Genomic DNA, 20,209 nt, shown 5'->3' with positions numbered 1-20,209 from the left:
TTGAAAAATAATAATTACGAGATGAAAGCCGTTTAGGCCCCTTCCCGCCTCGCCCACAACGGCCGCCGAGGGCCCCGGGGAGGCCGCGGCAGCCCCGGCTCCCCGCTGCCCGCGGCGGCCCCGCGATCCCGCCCCAGGGCGCCCCTCCCGGCCGCGGCGGGGCGGGCCCAGCCGCCGCCGCCGCTCCGAGCCCGGCCGAGCCGAACCGAGGGGAACGGGCGGCGCGAACCGCCACCGCCGCCGCCGCCGCCTCCTCTTCCTCCTCGCCAACGGCCGCCCGCGCGGGCTGCGGCGGCTCCCGCCATGGGGCTCTGCCTGCCCTGCATGGGCGGCGCCGTCAAGGACGTGGTGGAGACGCCCGACCCGGTGAGTGCGGCCCCGCAAACGGCAGCTCCGCGGGCGGGAAGCGGCTGCCCCGGTCCCCCCGCCGCGCTCCCCTCCGGCTCCCGGAGCCCCTGCCGCCATTTTCCGCCCCCCGGGGGCGCCGGGGCCGCGGGGCGGGCGGAGGCGCCGCGCCACCGCCCGCCCAAAATGGCGGCCGGCGTAAAGGGCACCCGCGCGGCTGGGCCTCTAACCGATAACGCCCGTTTTTAGCCCCAAAACGCGGACGGGTGGGGGTGAAAAAGCGCTTTCCTGTCCCACAGACAGTGATGTTTCTAACGCGCTCTCGTACCGCGAGATCTCCTGAAATCCCGCTATGGTAGCTTCGTAAACGAAGTAGTTTTTAAAGATTAAAAAAAAAAATCCTTCTTTCCCATGCTTTTGAATCCCTCACTTTGATGGGTTGGAGGAGGAAAGCCGAACACATCCCACTCTGTCACCCTAGTCTTTCCAATATCCGCAAAAAGCCTGCTCCCCTTCGTGCCCCTTTATTTTATTTTATTTTATTTTATTTTATTTTATTTTATTTTATTTTATTTTATTTTATGCTCTGGGGTGGAGGCATCGCATGGGCAGCAGGGCCCAGAGCGCTGGCAGCATTTTGCCCACGGGTAACGTCAGCACCTGTTCTTCCACCACATTATGGTTTTATTAAAAAAGAAATGTTCGAACTGTTAATTTAAGAATTTGACCATCTTATACTTGCCATTTAGGAAATCAAAAGACGACAGCTTGCAGAAGCTGCTGAGAAGAGGCAGATGGAGGTAATGTTGGATAAAATGCCATTGACTTAGGTGGAGGTGACAACTTTGTTGTTGTTGTTGAAAATAGCCAGGACTTATGCAGGAACGTGGCTTGATGGTGCACGTAGGTTGTGGGCCATGGTTAAAGTTTCCAGTGTAGTCATATCTTATCCATACTTATGCATTTATTTAATGCAGATTTCCTGAGTTAGTGTTTGAGTACAGTTTCAAGACAGTTGAGTTTACTTTGATGGGGAAAAAAAGCTTTATAGTGGCTAGGCAGAGGATTTACTGTCCTGTGAAGAGAGAGGAACGTGTTATTTGAGTGTTATTTGTATATGTTGAATTAAAAGTTGCTGCTTATTGATGAGGGCTGTGTAGGCCTGATTCTAGTGGGATTTAGTGACTGGCCATCCCAGGGGCTGACTGAAGGCCTGTAATAACTCCCCATTCTGTATCAGGGTATGTATTAAAAGCATTTTGTATTTGTCTCTTCCCCAAAACCCCAGTGATCAGATGCGTAAAAGCTAGAAACCATGGGGTCTCAGTGAGTTACTGCTGTCCAGGGATGATTTTCACCTTCTCAGCTTAAGGTGGATTGTACTTGTGATCTACATAACTCACACCCATACGGAGTTTGAAGGGTAGATTTTCACTTAGGATGTTTGTCACAGATGAGGATTTAAAGACTTTTTTTTTTTTTCTTCCCACAGCCTGGTTTAGCATTAAGGATGGGACTGTGTTTTTCTCATGCATGTAAAATTCCCATTGATTTCTCCAGTAACTGCAGAGCTTGTGACCTTTCCCCATCCATATATTGAATGTTTTTCACAGAAAACCTCACTACAGTCCCCATCAGATGTGTCCTACCCCCGGGCAGCCATTTGATAAGGGGGGTATGGAGAAGTCGAGTGGATGATGGAACAGCCTAGGTTCATCCTGGATCGCTCTTCCCAGTTAATACTAATGTAAGGACAGGAATGGGAAGCTGCTGACACTGGGAAAAGAAAAAAAAAACATAAAAAATATATAAAAATTAGTGGGAATTTCGGGATGGGAAGCTCTGACTCTACACCTTAGATATGAACCACGTGCACTTAATTGCATTCATGTTTACCCAGATAAATTAACCGAATGAAATAAAAACATCCTTACGTAGCTACAGAACCAAAAGTTTATGAAGGAAATACCCTGAAAGCCCCAGTTTTATGTAACGGTAGCTTTACTTGCTGCTTCATTTTTTTTTTCTGGAAAACAGAAATTCACAAGATGGTGTTGCGAAGAGTGGCAGTTTGGTTTCTGTCCAAAAAATAATTAACCGATCTTCCTCAAATATCTTTCTCTCCTAGGCTTCCTCTCGTGGTATTAAGAATGCTTATTCTGTAGAGCAAAAGAAAAAGAAGCAGGAAGAAATAGAAAAAAGAATGGCAGCTTCAGGTTCCGGAGGAGAAGGAGGACTGAGAGTAAGTTTAAAAGAGAAGCAAGTTACTGGGGTGCAACTGCCTTAATAAAGCGGCATTTTGGGGTTTTTTATGCCTTCATATAACCCTGTGGGGTTGTTTTGTTTTGTTTTCCCGTTAGTGGCAGGTTGGATAAAGAGCTCAACTCCTGAAGAGAAGAGAATTGATGTTTACTGCCAAAAACTTGCCCGTTTGTGCAGCTGAGCAGCACTTGTTCACGTAGCTTTTGCTGTTTGCATCCGAAGACTCAGCAGGACTTTGCCAGCAGAGGAGGGCAGGTGGTGGAAGAGCAGAGTAGGACTATTAAGTCCTAATAAAGGACTCCAGCCTCTGAACTCAAAGTTCTGGCCAATGTTTGTTTTCCGTGCATGTTTTATTGCTTCCCTGGCAGGGAGGGAGATAATCTCTCTCCCACGTACGTGGCCTCCTTACCTGGAGCAGTCAGTGTAGATCATCTTGTCAGCTGATGTATGTCTGTCTCTCTAACCAAACTGAGTGTTTTTCAGAAGAATTCTTGTTTATGACACTTGATTTCAAGCTGTGCAATTAAAACTTTTGTGTCCTCGTATATAAAACTGTTGTATGTTCAAATATATAGATGACAGCATTTCAGTTCCTTAATGACTTTTGAACTGCTTATGGATTTAGTGCCTTTTTTAAAGGAAAGGAGATTAATGATGGCTGTTAAAAAGTGGAAGCATTTTGTGACACTATTTAATAATAATAGCAACCTTTATATAAACCCTGTACGCCTACCCTGAGAAAAATGTTTTATTGAGTCTAACTGTTGTTCTCATTTTCAGATGTGAATTTCTTTTGAGCCTGTATTTATAGTGTATACTGGAAGTTAAACAGAATTAAAAATGCTCTCTATTGATAGTTCTCCTTTGTAACACAAGAGGGCAGTGCGGCACTTCCAAGGATTTGGGGGGAAAAAACCAAACCAACAGTAAAACACTATTACATCATCTCTTGGATGGTTGTTTTCCTGAAGTGTCTGTACTATCTGGGTGGGTTGGTTACAGCGTGGTAATATTTGCCAAATGCCAGAAGCTCTTGTCGCTTTTTTCCTGCGGCCGGGAATGTTCCCTAATCCCTTTCCCAAGTGTGAAACTGCCGTTGGTTTTTGCTACCGGAATCGTGGCGTAACAACCGGGCCTCCAAACCAGTGACCACAGGCTTGAAGAGATGTGTGAAACTCGCTGCAGCACGAGGAAGCGCGTTCCCATCTCCCTGCAGGAGGATGCTGCTGTTTGACCTTCGGGTGGCACTGACCCCATTCCTGCCCTCGTTTGGGCTATAGAAGCACTTTTTGGGTTAAAAAGAAGGTTTTATTTGGCCTCCTGCAATAGTGTCTCACACAGCTGACACAGCTAACCAGCATTCAGAATCTGGTTAAAAACAGACTTTTCAATGTTAATATTTAATAACATTTGGGTTACGAAGCTGTGCCTGTGGCAGTTAACGAACACCTCGTGTTTCACTTGATTGTTGGAACTTGTTCTGTTCCCTGTATTGCTCTGAATGTTGGTCTTTTTTTTTTAATCTAATGAAAATGCATTGAAATGTAATAAAACTCACCAGGCACTATTTTGGAATGTGAATTTCCATCCCACACACGTCACAGCAGGTGTTGCATGAAGAAATATCGAAGTTGCCCTTGGCTTCTGGGCTTTTGTCACTTGAGATATTTCCAACAAATGCATTCTCTTTTTCCCACTCTCCTCCTCCTACCATAAAACCAGAGGGAGGGAAATAACCTGGTTTGCCATCAGCCTGGATAAAATCACTAGCTAAAAATCATAATTATACAGGTGTATCTGTGCTCCTTAAGCCCCCCTGTGCAGATGAGGGCTGTGCTCAGACATCCCAACACCCTGGGGATGCCAAAACCTTCACCTCACTCTACCCTCCCATGCGGACAAGTTGACGCCTGGGTGTTTTAGTCATCAACCAAGAGCCACCGAGCGAGGTTACATCTCTTTTCATCTCCAATTGGTCAGGAAATAAAAGGTAGAATGCATAATTATCACTGTAATTAGTATAAGAAATTGCTTGCACGGATAAGTCCTGCTTGGAAGAAAAGCTCTTGCTAATGCACAGCCAGCTGATGGAAGTTACCAACTGCAAGGAGCAGTAACAAGCAGCACAAGATGCATTCCTAACCAATTCTAACCAATTTCAGCACAGTGGTGCCCATTTGATATTGCATGGTAATCATTTTTACATGTGGTCTGGTTGGCACAGCTGTTTTTTTCCCACAGCCAGCAAGAGCTTCCATGTCCCTTTTCCTAGAGATTTATGGAGAGATTCAAGTAGATTCTAGCAGCAGTTGAGTTCTGTATACTTTTTTTTTTTTTTGGTATGAATCTGCAGGAATTTCTTATACCCTCCATACTCACAGTCAGCTGAGTCATGCAGTAATGAGGAAGGCTCCAACCACTCTTCCTCCCTTATTCCAGGGCAAGTTTAACCTTCTGTGGACTTCATTCCCTGTCTCAGAAGAGACCTTGCTTTGGGTTTGCCAGGATTATTTATTCATGTTTAATATTAAATTAAAACCAAGAATACTGGTTTTTTCCTTATAATTATTAGATTCTGTGCATTTTTATGCTGGATTTTATGCTAATGTTATATAGGCTTTGTTTCCCACTCTCCACACCTTATTATACTGCTCTGATGAATAATCAGTCTTTCATAGGATTTACTGCTATAGTATTTATTTACTCTTTCTAGAAAATTTCCCAAAATAAGAAATAAAGCTCACATTTTTTCTATCTAAAAATACTTTTAGAATTGTATACTGCCTATATAAACTATAAAATATTACGTATTTTAAGTTATATACTACAAGCAAACAAACAATCCCCCAAAAGAACTGGTACTCTTAAGAATTATTTCAAGAATATTTTTCAGTTCTTGCCTGTTTTCCCCACAACAGAAAATTGATTTTTTTTTTACAAAATCCTCGTGTTGTCTGTGCTATATGTAGTAAATGAATTCCTGCCTGCACTGATTCCCTTACTCTCAGGCTAGTAAGTGCTCGTGTATTCCAGGCATCCATCAGCAGCCGAGCGATTACCAAGAATAAGACTTCCCATAGGCAGGAGTATTTTAAAAAAAGTTTATTTCATTGCTAATAAAACCACCAAGTTTTGCTCAAATTTATACAGTCAGTCAAATAATTCTATATTAAAAAAAATTAAAAAAACCTAGGACATTACAAGGCACATAAATTACCAAGTACAGACAAAGAAAAAGAGCCAAAACCCCGAGCCAAGCCCCCGTCTGCCTTTAGCTCCTTTTGGAGGTGTGCGAATGATTTTTCAGGAGCATGACTCACTCTGCTGACAAGGTAACGTGGATTTTGCATTTGGCGTCACTAAATGAATTGGGGGAAAAAAAAGGGAGGGCAGAAAAGGCTCCGATCCGAGAAGAGCATCGTGTTTTCTGAGGCAGGAAGGACTCGCATCTGCTGAAGCTCCCATGCGGGTGACAGAAAGGCTGTGTAGGCTGTCCCGTAAAAACAGACAACTCTCATTTCGTCTCATTACCAAAATTGCCAAATAATTCCCGCAAATGCTTCTTTCTCTACCTGCATGGATACTTTTCAACTAGGCTACCAGTCAAGGATTCAATGTCATAAGACTTTCATACAAATATACTGTGTACTTTCTTCCATTAACATGATCCATTCCTTTACATAATTCTAAGCATACATTCACATATTAAAGAGTAATAATTTGGCTAAAAAATATATGCCTATTTCTTATCTGATTGTAGTAATTAGCCTACCAAGGGTAATTAGCTATAAAAGGCACAGTAACTGGCAATAAATAGCTCTACAACTCAAAGATCTTCAAACAGGGTTGCCGTTTTCAGTCTGTCTTACAATTTCCCAAGTCCTTTTAAAGCTTAAACTAAGTTTACTACACTTGAGAAAACACCCTGGACCTACGTACACCAAGTCCCGATCCCGTGAGGAGCTTCTTTCACTTGATCTCCTTCTTGGTTTTGTAATGGGCCGACACAACAAGGTAGTTGTCCGGGTTCATGTCCCTCAGGGTCGGGGATTTGCTCTGCACGGGCGACGTTTTCCCGTCCACGCGCGAGATCTGCAGCATGCGGCACGGGTCGTGTTTGAGCAGGTAACCGGCGAAGGTCTCCCAGCCTCCTCCCACCCGCACCATCACGTGCTTGTTGTGCAGCATCTGCAACGACACACGCAGGGCAACGCGTGAGCTCTCCAACGGGAAGCATTCCCTGCTGGGGCCCGTTTCTGCTAGGAAAAACGGTGCTCGACTTCGTTACGAGCCATAGATGGCTGCCGGCAAGAGGAAACGAAATGAGAGAATTATTTGTGCTTCAGTTTAACAGCTGCATAAACTGATAGATACCACAAGAAAATGAGGTAATATGAGGCAAATATGAGGTAAAATGAGGTAAAACTAAAGATTATATGAGGTAAATATGAGGCAAAATGAGGCAAAACTGAAGATTTTCCTATTTTACTTAAACATTGCTGTGTGTTTTCCCACAGCCGGAAGTGATGCTGTTCTTCACCTTAGGGAATCTAGAGATATTCTTGAGGTTTCTTGAGAATATGTGAGCAAAGACTCTATTTTGTGTGTCTAGAAACTGGCTTTTCATTACACATGAGAGAAGCAGCAAAGGGCAAAACCACCAGAACAACCTCCTGTCTCCTAAAATATCAAAAAGTTACTAAATTAACATTTATTAAATATCAGAAAGTTCTCACATCCACTTTGAACACTGCAGTTCAAGTGCTGACGCAGCCTTGAGACAGCAAGGCCTACGGATTTTTATTTAGTCATTTTCTCCTCTTAAAATACCTCAAAAAATTGAAAAACGCCCCAAAACTTTGGGGGTAATAGCACTTAAAGGCAATTTCTGGCCCATGACAACAGCAGATGCTGCTGCAGGAAGGAGGAACCTGCAGCTTCTCTATACTGCCCCAGAGCAGACTGCAGTTTATAAATGGGCTTTTGGTTGAGAAATATGTATGGAAAGGGAGTAACAAGTATTAAAAAGTTTATGTGGTTCAATTTCCCTCAGGGACCAGCGTGCGGGCAAATAAAACCTCCTATGGAAATGTTACTTCTTGCAGCTCAGGTTAAATAGACGTCTTCCATCTTTCTCCTCTTCTTTGTATGACTCCATATAAATATATATATATCATATGTATAAAATGCACTGAGTGTTTGCTTTGTATATAGGCTAGGCTTCCCTTCATCCAAAATACGCGCCCCATTCCTGCTGGGCCAGGCCACCAAAGCACCGTTATGCTCCTATAACCACAGAATAATTCTGCCAGCTTCAGAATTGCTGCAGATTCACTAAAGTAATAAAAGGAGTTCTAAAAGAAAAAAAAAAAACCCTAAAATTAAAAAGTAAACGCTAACATATGGCATACTCCACTTTCTAACCAACATATTTCATATTTCCCACCCAAAATATTTCAGCTGAAGATCAAATTTTTGACATTTTATATTGCACCCAGTTCAGTTTTTCCATTGCAGGAGGGCTTTGTGCACAAAAAGGGCTGGATGCTGCAAAAACGATGGCTAGTAGTTGGCAATGAGCGTGAAATACATTCATGACAGTCGGGTAGGTTCGCATTGCTACCCAGCAATAAAGAGGGGTAAGCAAATAAAGCAAAACAAGTAAAATAAAATCCAATATATGCTTATAGTTGACATATATCATTATTTCTGTTAGCTATGAAATAGGGTGGCCGCAAATGCTGTTTTCTCTAGAGTCAGTCTTTAAATTAGAACAAATAGGAGAAATAGGTGAGGAAAAAAAAAAGTAGCAGACAAGAATGGAGGAATTATATAGTACTTTGGTATGCATTAAGTTTTATATCAAGAGACAACATGAAAAGGACTTCAGAATCAAAATGTAACATAGCTATATAATATTCTATAACATATAACTATATTCCATACATATATAACTATGATACAACATCTTTCAGAGCATCCTGTGCCACGTGCTCTAGGCGACCCTGCGTGTGCAGGGGGGTTGGACTAGATGATCTCTAGAGGTCCCTTTCAACCTTAAGCATTCTGTGATTCTATGATTTTGGGGGTGGAGAAATTACACACTTCGGGCCTCAGCCATCCCTGCTGAAAGAATCTACTCGGAGTACATTAATGTGCATTTTGGCAGACAGTGTTATATTAGTCCTTCAAACCTGAATGGCCATACGACATTGTTACATTAGGAAAAAAAGTATTTCCCCACCTGAAAAACAGGAAGAACATGCTCCTCATTTTTCATTCTTTCCAAATTTCCCTCATTACAGGACATTTTATGTAACCCTCTCATAACACAGCATCATATAAAACTGTTCTGTATTATCTCTACTGGCTAAAAAAAATCCCAATGATGCAACTTCTAACTGCCCAGATTACATACGGTTTGCATTAAATATTTTTAAGGACCTCCTTGGAGTTTTTGCATCGCAGCTCTAAACCTCCAGTAAAGGAGCCTGTGCTTTCCCTCACTGTAGACACTATGATAATGTTAATCAAGCAAATTGGCTCTTTTCCATATCATTTCTATCTCATCTTTAGGGATTTATATGTAGTAAATCACACTAAGTGAATCTCACTGTGATGGAAAATGCATTATAATGAAGCTCCACCTGAAAAAATAAAAAAGATGTCAAGAGCTCATGATAATTGTTTGTCATAATATTTCTACCTGGATTAGAGTTGATTTTATAATTAACGCTTTTCTGAATCATAAAGAATTTTTATATTAATGTTAAATCACAGGCTGTAACAAATACATTAACAGATATTGGCCTGGGTTATTGAAACCAGATCCGATTTATGCCTGGGGCCACAGGACAATATCTCCCAATGAATAAGGATTGCAGAGCAAAATGAAATATTTTAATAGCATTTCACTTTTTCAACTTCAAACTTCTTTGGATACAGATACCACAGTCACATTTGCAGTTTTATGTGTTTCATTCGTTTTCAATAAGAACAATGAGATAATAGTGCAAAACAGGAAATATATTATGCAAAATGCCTTCAAGCACAGATACTGATGTATCTTCAAAGTTGACCCACAGTTTGTAATGAAAAAAAAAAAAGTTAAGCTAAGCTAAGAAGTTAAGATATAATGAAAGATGTGTGAGATTTAGTGGGCAAACAGCAGACACCTGCAATAGTCCCTGTTTTTATGGAGGGAAAAACGCTCAGCTTTTGAATTCTTGTAACTATTTTCATCAAATTGTCTTTCCTCCGCAGACATTTGACTGTTTTCTATCCCAAAGACAACCTTCAATAATAAAATTTAAATTCCTTAGCATTTGTAAAGTGAGAGAAGATTAAAGCAAGGTAGTAAATATTACCTATTGTTTAATATGAAAAAAAGGATTTTACAGTGAAATAGAAATGATACTGCATATATATATGAACATACACACACATATACACACATATAACCATGTATACATTTTATATATATATATATATATATATATATATATATATATATATATATATATATATATAATGAAGATCCACTCTCTATTTTGGGACCCTATTGAGTTTCTGCCAAAAAATAAAACAGTTAATAACATTCTTGTCTCCTGTTCCTTCTTCAAGTTTAGAAGGACTTTATACCTGTCTCCATTTGTCACCAAAAAAGGCAAGTTTTATAATGATGAGATTGATGCTTTTAATTAAGGATTTTATTTTAGTTTTCTCTCTAGAAAGGACTAAACAAGGGGGGAATAAACTGAAAATTTTTACCTAGAAAGTAATGAGGGGGGTAGTTACATATAGATTTTTGTTTTAGTTCTGCTTTCGCATTTCAATTTCTAATATTTCCATCCGATCTGAAGCATGTAATTTTGGGAGAGGTTTGCAAATGGCTGGTGGTCTCAATGCTGCAGTTAGTGTCAAACTGTAAATCATCAGTCTTCTTTTTGATGATCTTGGTGAAAAGAGGAGAGACTTACGCAGCTTGACAGATGATGCACACACTCCTCAAAACGAATTTGCCAGTTTTGGCATCTGTCAGAACAAGCAGGGATTTTTTGGAAGCCAGTGCTACATGCAATATATAAACATATGTATATATAATACTGTAAAGTCAGCCATTACCTGTATTAAAATTGTTTGGCTTTATTATGTCCTTGCACATAGGATTTTCTGTGCTAAGAGAAGCTGACTTCTTCAGATGGCCCCACATAGGGGACTGATACCAGTCTCAGCCAGCAAAAGGAGAGGTAGTTGAAACATGCACAGGTGCAGATATATGTTACTTAGCCACAAAAACAGCTGCCTCATTTGCAGTACACAGAGCATCACACTTGGAAAGTCTAAATATTTAACCATTGATAATTAAGTGCTCCCTGTGAGGTGGCTACATCAACAACGCTAACCTGTGGTCTCCTAGCGTTAACCAACACATGCAAGTCTCCAAGGACGCACAGAAATCTACGGAAATGGAGTGACTAGTCATGCAACATTTTTACTTAGCGACTGCTGAAGCCAACGGACAGGAATTTAATTCTTCAAAATGTGCTTTGGGTCATGGTTTTCTCAAACCTAACCCTTTTGCTCAAATAAGCTTTTTTTTTTTTTTTTTTTTCCTCCTGAAAAAGGCCTTAAGGATGAAGATGTAAAATTAGCTACCCTGCCCTTTCTAAATTAAATCTGTTTCTCACAGAGCAGCTCTCAGTCTCCTTTTCATCTCACCACTGTTTCCGTGAAAAGATGCAGAACAAAATCCACTGTTTGACTTCACAGAAGCACAGTGCAGATCTGCCTGTGCAGATTTCTCCTCGTTTAGGAAACGAGCCTCTCCCAGAACTAATTGCCTTATTGCTTGCTTTCACTAAACACATCCTCACGGAGCTGGTCACAGCCTTTCTACTTTTATGCCGCTTTCTCTTTTTTGTTTTTTTTTTTTTTCCCTCTCTCTTCTAGAGTGACATTACTGTCCATTCAGTGACTGCTTTCATCTGCAAAAAACTCTGAAAGTAAAATCCCTCTGAAAAGGAAAAGTGCAGGGAAAGCTGACCTAAAATGAGCACACCTTTACCTCTTGGGACTCTGTTCAATGCCATTTGCAACCTCCCTTTTACAGACTCTCTGGGGGTTCATTTTGAATCTATAACCCAAATTTCCAGTTTCTTTTTCCAGTACATCCTTAAGCTACCTTATCAGCCACCCCTGTTTCTCTCCAGTGCTTAGGAAGCAGCACAATGTCTGGTAATACAGCCAGGAACTAAAGACATCTAAAGAGAGAGAGGCACAAAAATAGCATCTAGGCATTCAGCTGGCATCAGATTGTAGTAGGGCACAAAAAAAGCCTTTGTATGCTTAACATACCTGTAAGCATGACCTATATTACCTGGTCATCTGCTGAAAATAGAGCTAAAAAGTTCTAGCAGTGCTGGGTGACCACCTGGTCCTGACCCGATTATAACTTCATCTCAGCACTTGGACAAGAAGGCCAGGGGGGATCTCTAGGACACCAGGTTCAATGGGAAGGGCAGTGACAGGGTAGAAATGTACAGTCCCCATACACGGAGATGTGCATGAGCAAGGTGATGGAAATGGGTGACCCAGAAAAAACACCCACTGAAATGATACAGGAAACAACAGTGAAGAGCCACAGGAAAGACAGGTTCTTAGGGACAAGCATCTAAAAGATGCAGAAGAAGTCTGGTGTGCCAAAGTCAAATTTAAGCACTGTGTTACAAACATTTCACTTCATGAAGGTTAAATCCTCGTTCCTGTTTACAGACTTATTAAAATAACTACTCAACATATTCCCAAATAACTACTTGAAATCAAGGTATGACTTTGGATGTGAACCAATATAAACAACAAGAAGATCTTGAACGCTCACATCCCTGATAAAGTTTTCCCTTAAGCCTTGCTGCTCGTTTCCTTCTGACACACTTTTACGGAATTTGGGAATAGCTTTTGGTGTCTAATTAACGCTAGATGTTGCTTGCTGTTTAGAGAAAAATAATAAGAAACCACTCTGGTGTAGGCGAGCACTTTGTGTGTGAGAAACGACTCCAATGCAGGCAGAAGCAAACACACTTGTTTTTTCATTAGGAACCGAGTGAATTTCTGTCAAGTGGAGGCTTTTGTTTCTCAGACTGGGAGAAATAATGTCAAGGAAAATTAATTAGATGGGGTAGTCACGTGTTCAGCGTGGCACTTTCCATCTGGAATACATGACAGCATCAGGTCGGGGAAGGAGCATTTGCAAGAACTTTAGAGCAGACTCTGCATCAACGCGACTCAGAAGGCCATGGGGGTGGCCGAGGTTGTCGCTTCCCTTCTAGATGTTGATTCAGAGTCCAGGCATCAAGTAAATCCACTCTTTAGCAACTGGAACATGGGATATTTAACAGAAACTGAGCAGTTCTGGTGACAGGATGGACTCAAAACAAATGCTCTATGCAAAACTCGGCGGAAAAGAGGGTAGGACAAGTAGATTACACATGAAGAACAAAATGAGACAGAGTTCATGAGGTGAAACGAAAGGTGAAGCATAAACTGGGTCACGGTATCTCCGGATGGAGGCACAGAAAAGCAGCGCGGCTAATAAGCCATGCACCAAGTTAAAGCCTCTGTAAATAATGGCGGAATTTATTTTACCCAGACTATTAAAGTTCCCCAAATTTACCTTCCCTTCACAACTCTAAATCATTTACAGAGTAATAATAGAGTGACAGAGGGATCCTCAGTTTAGATTTTGCCGTATTTCCGAATCTTGGATCTCACCAAGCCAACGTGTGGGCTGCATGCGAACACCCTGGCAATACCGAATTTCAGAAGCACATGAAAACATTCTTTTGAACCCTGAAGGGCCATCTGCTTCCTAGCTATTTTCTCAAGACTCATTCTGTCTCTCATTTCTGAGCAACAGCCTCAAAACAACCAAAAAAAGAAAATCCATCTTTCCCTCAAGCGAATATTAGACAAACACCCCATCCCCTTTTTCACAGTAAAGGCAGCAGTAACTTGGCTTTAGCTGTGGTCTTTTGGTTGCATGCCTAGGTTTTCTTCCAGGTGAAACCATGCTGTCCTGGAGCACGGTCCATGCCCATCTATCACCTCTTACTGACCTTAAGATGCTGCCCGTTGCTAAGACTGGTATGACCCAGAAATGTTAACATGATGTCTAAAGCATTTTGATGTATCCAACATTCAAAATGAATTTCAACTGGAATAGGTGTAATAATTTTAATATTTCAATTTACCATACTGAATCCAGTGTCATAGTATTTGGGGGAAGAAAAAAAAATCAAAATCCCACATCCTGACATGGAAGCAGGATCCCAACAAAGGTGCCTCCAAGCATCTCTTCTCACTGGCTTCCTGAGCTTCTATGGACTTGGTGTCCAAGTGGTTTAGTGAGACAGAATGGATCAAGAAATGGATATAGACTGGCCCTTATTCAGGTTGGGCTGACTCGACTTCTCTGTGACATTGATAGAAAAGCATGTGCTAGTGGAATAAATTTGTCACACACCTTCCACTTAGGTAATCTTGACAACTGAAAATCTAAATAAGAGTTAGCTTTTAGTGTGAGTTTGTAGAATGTAGAATGACAGAACTGATTTTAGATACTTTTTATAGATTTCCTGTAGAACAAAACCAGAAGGTATTATGTTACTCAAGTGCAAAACACAAATGCTCTATTTTCTTAAGGTGAAAACTAAATGTAAAAAATATAATCACTTAGCCTTGTCTTTAAATAAAATCATGTCTAATTTACTCAGGATTCTCAAATTTTGGGATTTTCTGTATGTTGTTCTGAACAGTTTATTTTCAACTCTTCTTGCTAAGCAGCTGCTTTCCTAGCTCTGCCTCCCATGCGACAAATACAAGAGTAGTTCAAATAGGAAAAGCTGTTGCCTTGAGTTGGAAAAAGCCAAGCAAAAGACGATGACACTTTTTGTAGAGCACTTGGTCTTACTGAGTCACAAAATTTATAACTTGGCCAGCCATAGAAAGGCTTGATTGCATCAGCTACCACTTTCCCAAAGAAACAGGATGGCAAAGCATAGAAGCACGCACGGTAAAATGTCTTTTAGGTTTGTCACACTGATGTGCTCCCGAAGAGGAAACAAAAAGCATCATGTCTAGGGTCATCACAACATGACAGACCTGGCTTATTAAACCACAACAAAAAAAAGTCACGTCAGGACTGCAATTACAATGAAAATCACAGGGAGGCAGGCAAACACTGTCAGCAGGAGAGAAAGGAACAGAAAAGCAGGTTCAGGACAATAAAACAGCTCAGAATAGAGAGTTAGAATGTTTTCCTTGGGCCATACAGTCACATTTTACTAAATTTAATACAGAAGCCCAAAATTTCCAGACAGTTTACCAGATTGCAAGGGACTGATTGCCACGTTTACAAATCCTACTGAAGAACTAAGATATCTGACACTGTGTAGATATTTTTATTTATTTTTGCGCTTCTCAGTATAACCAAATCCTTGGTTTTAGTTAATTTTCTACAGCTCCCCAGCCCTAGTGACCACCGCTCCACCTGGCAGCATCTCTGTTTGGTACTTCAGTGACATGACCTTGCCTTCGGAGTTCACATACCAAGTGTGTATCTTTTCCCAGGAAAGCAACCAAACTCAGGGAAGAAAAACTACAGAGCATTTAAATCCCTCTCCAGCAAGGGCCACAACAAAAGAAGGCCATGTATTTTTCTGGACATCCCCAGAATATACACTTTGAGGAGCACATTTTCTTTTTCAATAAAAACCCCTTTCTTGCTACCCCCTGGCCATACTATCTTCAAGGATGGCACAGGGCCAGGGTGTCTGATCCAGCCCATGGGATCAGAAATTATCAACAACAGCAATAATATATTGCTCTTGCTCAGATTTATGTGAAATATTTAGTTTTCCTCATAAGCCCTAATTAAAAAGATGTCTAAAAACGGGGAAGCTCCAGGACGTGAGCCTGGCCGAGATCACAGGCCAGAAAGAACAAAACCGGTTTTCAGCTTTGAGAGGAGCTCACACGGATTCCATTTATCCCCAGCTGAAGAAGTATTGCTAATTTCCAAAGCTTTCCAAGGCGCACAATAAGCAGACATCAAGTCATTTGTCCTTGGTTGCTTAGTGATCTTCAAATGGCGGCACAAAGAAATTCATTGGGTCCTTATTCTGTCTAACTCAAAAGGTTACATATTACGGTCAAGTCCCTCATTAAATATACATAACAATTCAGTCTGCTAGAGGGAAACAAGCCCTATTCTCCGTGAAAAAGACTCATTAGAACGTGGATACGTTATTGATATTGCATTCACAACCTCTTGTACTGGCAACAGAAATTAGCAAGTGCCACTGGGGTGCATGTATCACATTTAAGAGTGGGCTACAGGGCAATAATTGAACGCATCCTTTTCTCCTTCCTCTTTCCTCTACAGCAACAAACACACTCAGATTTCCTCTATGACTGGTTTTCTCCCTTCACTTTCCCCATTTTGTGGCTACTGGGAAATCTATATTATAGGTAAGAAAAATTGTGCGTGGCCCAACAGCAGGAAAGCACAGAGGAGGACAATGGTCCTTACAGATTCCCCATGGCTACCTAATACTCCAAAAGGACAACGAAAAGAAAACTGGGAATTGCTCTTACCTCTGGTGTCAATTCATAGAGATCACGCCTTATAATATTGTTCAGTAATCAAATATTTTGTCAAATTCGAGCGCTACTTGCCTTCATTGAAGTGGCACAGTCTTACATGCCAACAGCCTTTAAATTAATGCAGGTTGGAAGAAAATAAACACAATAAGAGCATAAATATTACCTAAACCAAAGAAAACTAAGACCTACGCAAGAAGTGCTACAGCAATAGCTTTTATGGGAAAGGTATCCTGAAGAAGAATCCTCTGGTTACTAGCACATATAATTGAGAGAAAAGGCTTATGAAAGATAGCTGTGGGCTGAAAACATTCAGGAAACCTTACTGCAACCATCACTGACAAGGCAGATTCACGAGACCTGCCAGGATTCCCTCGGATACTTGAGAAAACCAATGGAAAGCACAAGGAGTCCAAGATATTGACAGGGCACCTATAAAGTGCCTCAAACGCGTTCTGTTGTGTGACTTTTAACTATGTTGCAAATGTCAGTCCATGAGCTTTTGGACAAGATCTAAAAGACGAAGAATGCACCAATCTCAACGTTTTTTTGCCACAACTGCATATAAGAACACCTTAGGGCAAGGCCAAAATCATGAGAACAATCACAGATGTCCCAAAGAAAAAAGCAGAGACTTGGAAAGGGCCCTCTACCCCCAACTCGTTTTTTAAGTTAGCAGAGTTACATGTATAACAAAAATATATTTGGAAAACATCTAGAAATACATCATTTTAAGCAAGATTCAGTAACAGTAAGACCAAGTATTGCTCTTCCAAACAAACAGGCCTGATTTAAACTTGCTTGACACCATGGGTTCCATCAGAATATCTTCTGATTTACTTGGGTGTAAATGAGGGGAGAAGGCAGGTAGTGCAATTTCAGTAATGTTTATATTCAGGCTTAGTACAAAGCATCCTCTCAGTTTTCAGAATGAGGTCAGTCTACAGTGCACCATGTCACAAGGCTGGAATGAAATTACACCAGGATTAATCTATGAAAGGAACACTGTAAGCAAAGACCCAACCTTATATGCTTGGGTTTAAAAAAAGAGGGAAAAAACTGAATGCAATAAATAACTTTGAATAAAGTCAAGATGATATTACAGAGCAGAAATTATTTATTGAATATAGTAAACATCAGTCTTGGCTGCAGACCTGAGCCAAACCTGGTCAAGAACAATCTGTAGCAGATTAGCCAAATTCAGCTACAAAGCTCAAGTGATTGCAGCTTGCAGGGAAATATTTAGGTCAAATTTAGTGTTATTGTAAGGAAAATTGGAGCTTACATATAGGGTGCAACTCAAACTGCAGAGGAGGGCAAATGGTTGGAGAATTTAAACTTGTAGTTACTTGAATAAGGTGGAAGCAGGAAAGAAACATCTGTTCATTCTATCAGTTTCGAAAGAGCCTTCGCAGCCTAAATTAGAAGTGATTTAATTGCACCGATAAGTGAATATTAATCCATGGGGGACATGGCCACCACATCTTTCACTATTAGATGCTTTTCTTGGTCCACCTTTCTCCTTTCTGGGACCAGGTTTCCACGAACGGTCACATTAGTCCCAACGCACTGGAATTTCAAATGGATTTACTCTGAATTTACAGCAGCGTAGCAGAATCAAGGCTCTGCGTTTCAAATTATAGAGCCTACATAACCAATTACCACATTTTTACACAGTGAAGCTTTCAATTTTGTGTCACACACAACCACTTGGTTGCAATCATTACACTCATTTTTGGACCACCCTCCCAGCACGCCGCACGTTACCTATTCCAGCTATTCCACCCATGCTGAACATACGGATTACAAGGATCTCGACTGCTAGAGATGTCAGCTAATGCTCTAGTCTATAACTATTGGAATCCTCTGATTCTTTTTCCAGCCTTTCTGCTAAATCTGACTGTCCAGCCCAAAGTTGAAGTCAGCTGAAACTGCAATCTCGTTAGTTTTGGTGTGAAATCCTGAGTTTTAAAATGGATTTTGCAAAAAAACAACACTTTTCACATGGATATGAACCTGGCAAGATGTCCTCTTCTTAATTTGAGTGATCAAAGAGAAAATTCTGGATGTTTTGTTCTCTTCATGTCGGCTTTGACAGCATGTGTGATACTAACTTGCTGCCTAACCCTGACTTTTCCATGAAAGGATCCAGGAAAAAAAGATGGTAATGCTATCACTTTTGTTCTGCACATTTCCAAGTTTATCTTTGGATTGAGTTTTGGGACCAGGTTACTGTGTTATATTTTTGGGCAACTCGTGAGCAGCTGACAGGATGCCAAGCCCTAAAATCCACTACCAATACAGATACCAAAAAAAAAAAAAAAAAAAAAAAAAAAAGCCATTTCCTCAGTGTGAAAGTTATGATAGAGAACCCGTGGGGCCAAAGGTAGAAGTAAACTAACTTAAGTACATACAGATTTCTCATGCAGTAGAAAAAAAAAAAAATCTTACCCTTTGGGATATTTAATAACTTTAAGTCTCTGATAACTCTCTCGACCGAAGAATTAATTATCTGAATTTAGTATTAGTAATTGAGTTTGGTTTTGATAGCTGCCAGCTGTAACCTGATGGGACTGAAGTTTAGCCACATGGAAGTCCCTCGTTGTAGATATTCTAGTATGCTGGATCTCTTTGCACTCATCAGTTTTATATCTTTCTGCAAATACCAGAAGACCGACCTTTTTTAGGCTCTGGCAAAGATCTTGGAACAGGAAAATGTATTAGTTGCCAACAACGCACTGATTACTGTAACAGAGTATCCTGGAATCTCTACCCTTTTCCTTTTAATATCAAAACTTGATTCTGATTTAGAGCTGAGCCTTTTGACAGAAGGTGTTTCCTCAGTGATAACTTGTGTCTAGGTTGACTATATGTGACTATTGTACAAGTCAAATTTCAGTTATTTGGAATCACAAACAAATCGATTTAAGTTTTATATCATTTACAGGAGTTCTCTGTCACTCAAAAATAGTAACTCTATTGCATGCACTTCTTTCAAATAAGATATTAAAAGAACAAAACTTCGAGCTCAGATTCCTGCAAAGAAATGGATTGCAACTGCATGACTAGGGATGTGACACTTGGTGAAACAGAAGTGAACTCAGGTCTTTGTAGCCACATGTGCACCAACACTGGGGATTCACTTCTTATATTCACAATATTTTCTAAAGCGCCCACCTCCTTCTCCCATTTAATTCTCCCTGGTTGTCTCACTAAAAAACACCCCAAAAAAGCATACCCCAAATATAGATATCCGAAATGGGAAGGGGAGTGTTTTGAATACAGTTACTCATAAATTCTATAAACACACGTACAGTTCAATAAATCAAGTGATCAGCTAATTCTACAGCTCTTTAATGTATTTTGAGCTGATATCTTATAAATTTTGGTTAGGGAATGGTTTCACTGAAAGGTAGCACACAGGTGTATACATCTCTCCCAGTACAGATATAAAGAATAAATATAAGAATATAATATCTTGTAAAGAATAAAAAGATATAAAAAAATATGAGAATGCAAGGTAAGAATATACTAATCTAATTTTAAAAAATCGAAGCCATTGAGATTAAACCTGGTTTATAAAGTAGACAAGGATCCCTAAATGCAAAAAGATATTTTTGGATGGTGGGTCAACTGTTTCCCCATCCAGTTTCATCTCGTTTTGTTCAGCTCTGTATAACAACTAAAGCCAAAGAATTGTGGTCAGTTGCAAAAGAAAACTTGTTTTTGACTGAGGAAGCTATTAAAGCTAATTTCAGTTTTCATACTGAAAAGAATTCATTTTTTCTTTAAAAACAATTCTATTAGGATAACCCTGGAAATTGAAACCAGTTGTTAGAATAAGATTGTTAGCTTTGAGGTTTTTTTTGTCATCAAGGGTAGCCCCAAACAGCAGCCCTAGGTAAACACAAAGTCACGGAGATCTTTCCCTTGGACTATCACT

At 40.5% G+C, this 20,209-nt stretch overlaps 2 protein-coding genes across 4 annotated transcripts in view; one reads left to right on the top strand and one right to left on the bottom strand.

Annotated features, from left to right (window-relative positions):
• Positions 1-249: 249 nt before the first annotated feature.
• Positions 250-2,925, top strand: SVIP (small VCP interacting protein). Its single transcript, XM_088533851.1, has 4 exons — positions 250-366; positions 1,095-1,145; positions 2,474-2,587; positions 2,706-2,925. The coding sequence occupies exons 1-4, from the start codon at positions 304-306 to the stop codon at positions 2,718-2,720; spliced, it is 243 nt and encodes an 80-aa protein (XP_088389977.1). The 5' UTR covers positions 250-303; the 3' UTR covers positions 2,721-2,925.
• A 3,317-nt stretch (positions 2,926-6,242) lies between these two features.
• GAS2 (growth arrest specific 2) overlaps positions 6,243-20,209 on the bottom strand; it is a 67,618-nt gene continuing 53,651 nt past the window's right edge. For all 3 annotated transcript variants that reach the window (XM_088533844.1, XM_088533843.1, XM_010221487.2), the window contains exon 8: positions 6,243-6,795. In XM_088533844.1, the coding sequence (XP_088389970.1) occupies positions 6,577-6,795 (219 nt within the window). In that variant the 3' untranslated portion in view covers positions 6,243-6,576. The remainder of the gene's footprint in view (positions 6,796-20,209) is intronic.

Source organism: Tinamus guttatus, unplaced genomic scaffold (assembly GCF_059628265.1).
Source record: "Tinamus guttatus ecotype Peru unplaced genomic scaffold, ASM5962826v1 Tinamus_guttatus_pri_ptg000524l, whole genome shotgun sequence".
Taxonomy (NCBI): domain Eukaryota; kingdom Metazoa; phylum Chordata; class Aves; order Tinamiformes; family Tinamidae; genus Tinamus; species Tinamus guttatus.
Note: the sequence above shows the minus strand (reverse complement) of the source record. Positions and strands in the feature narration are given on the sequence as shown.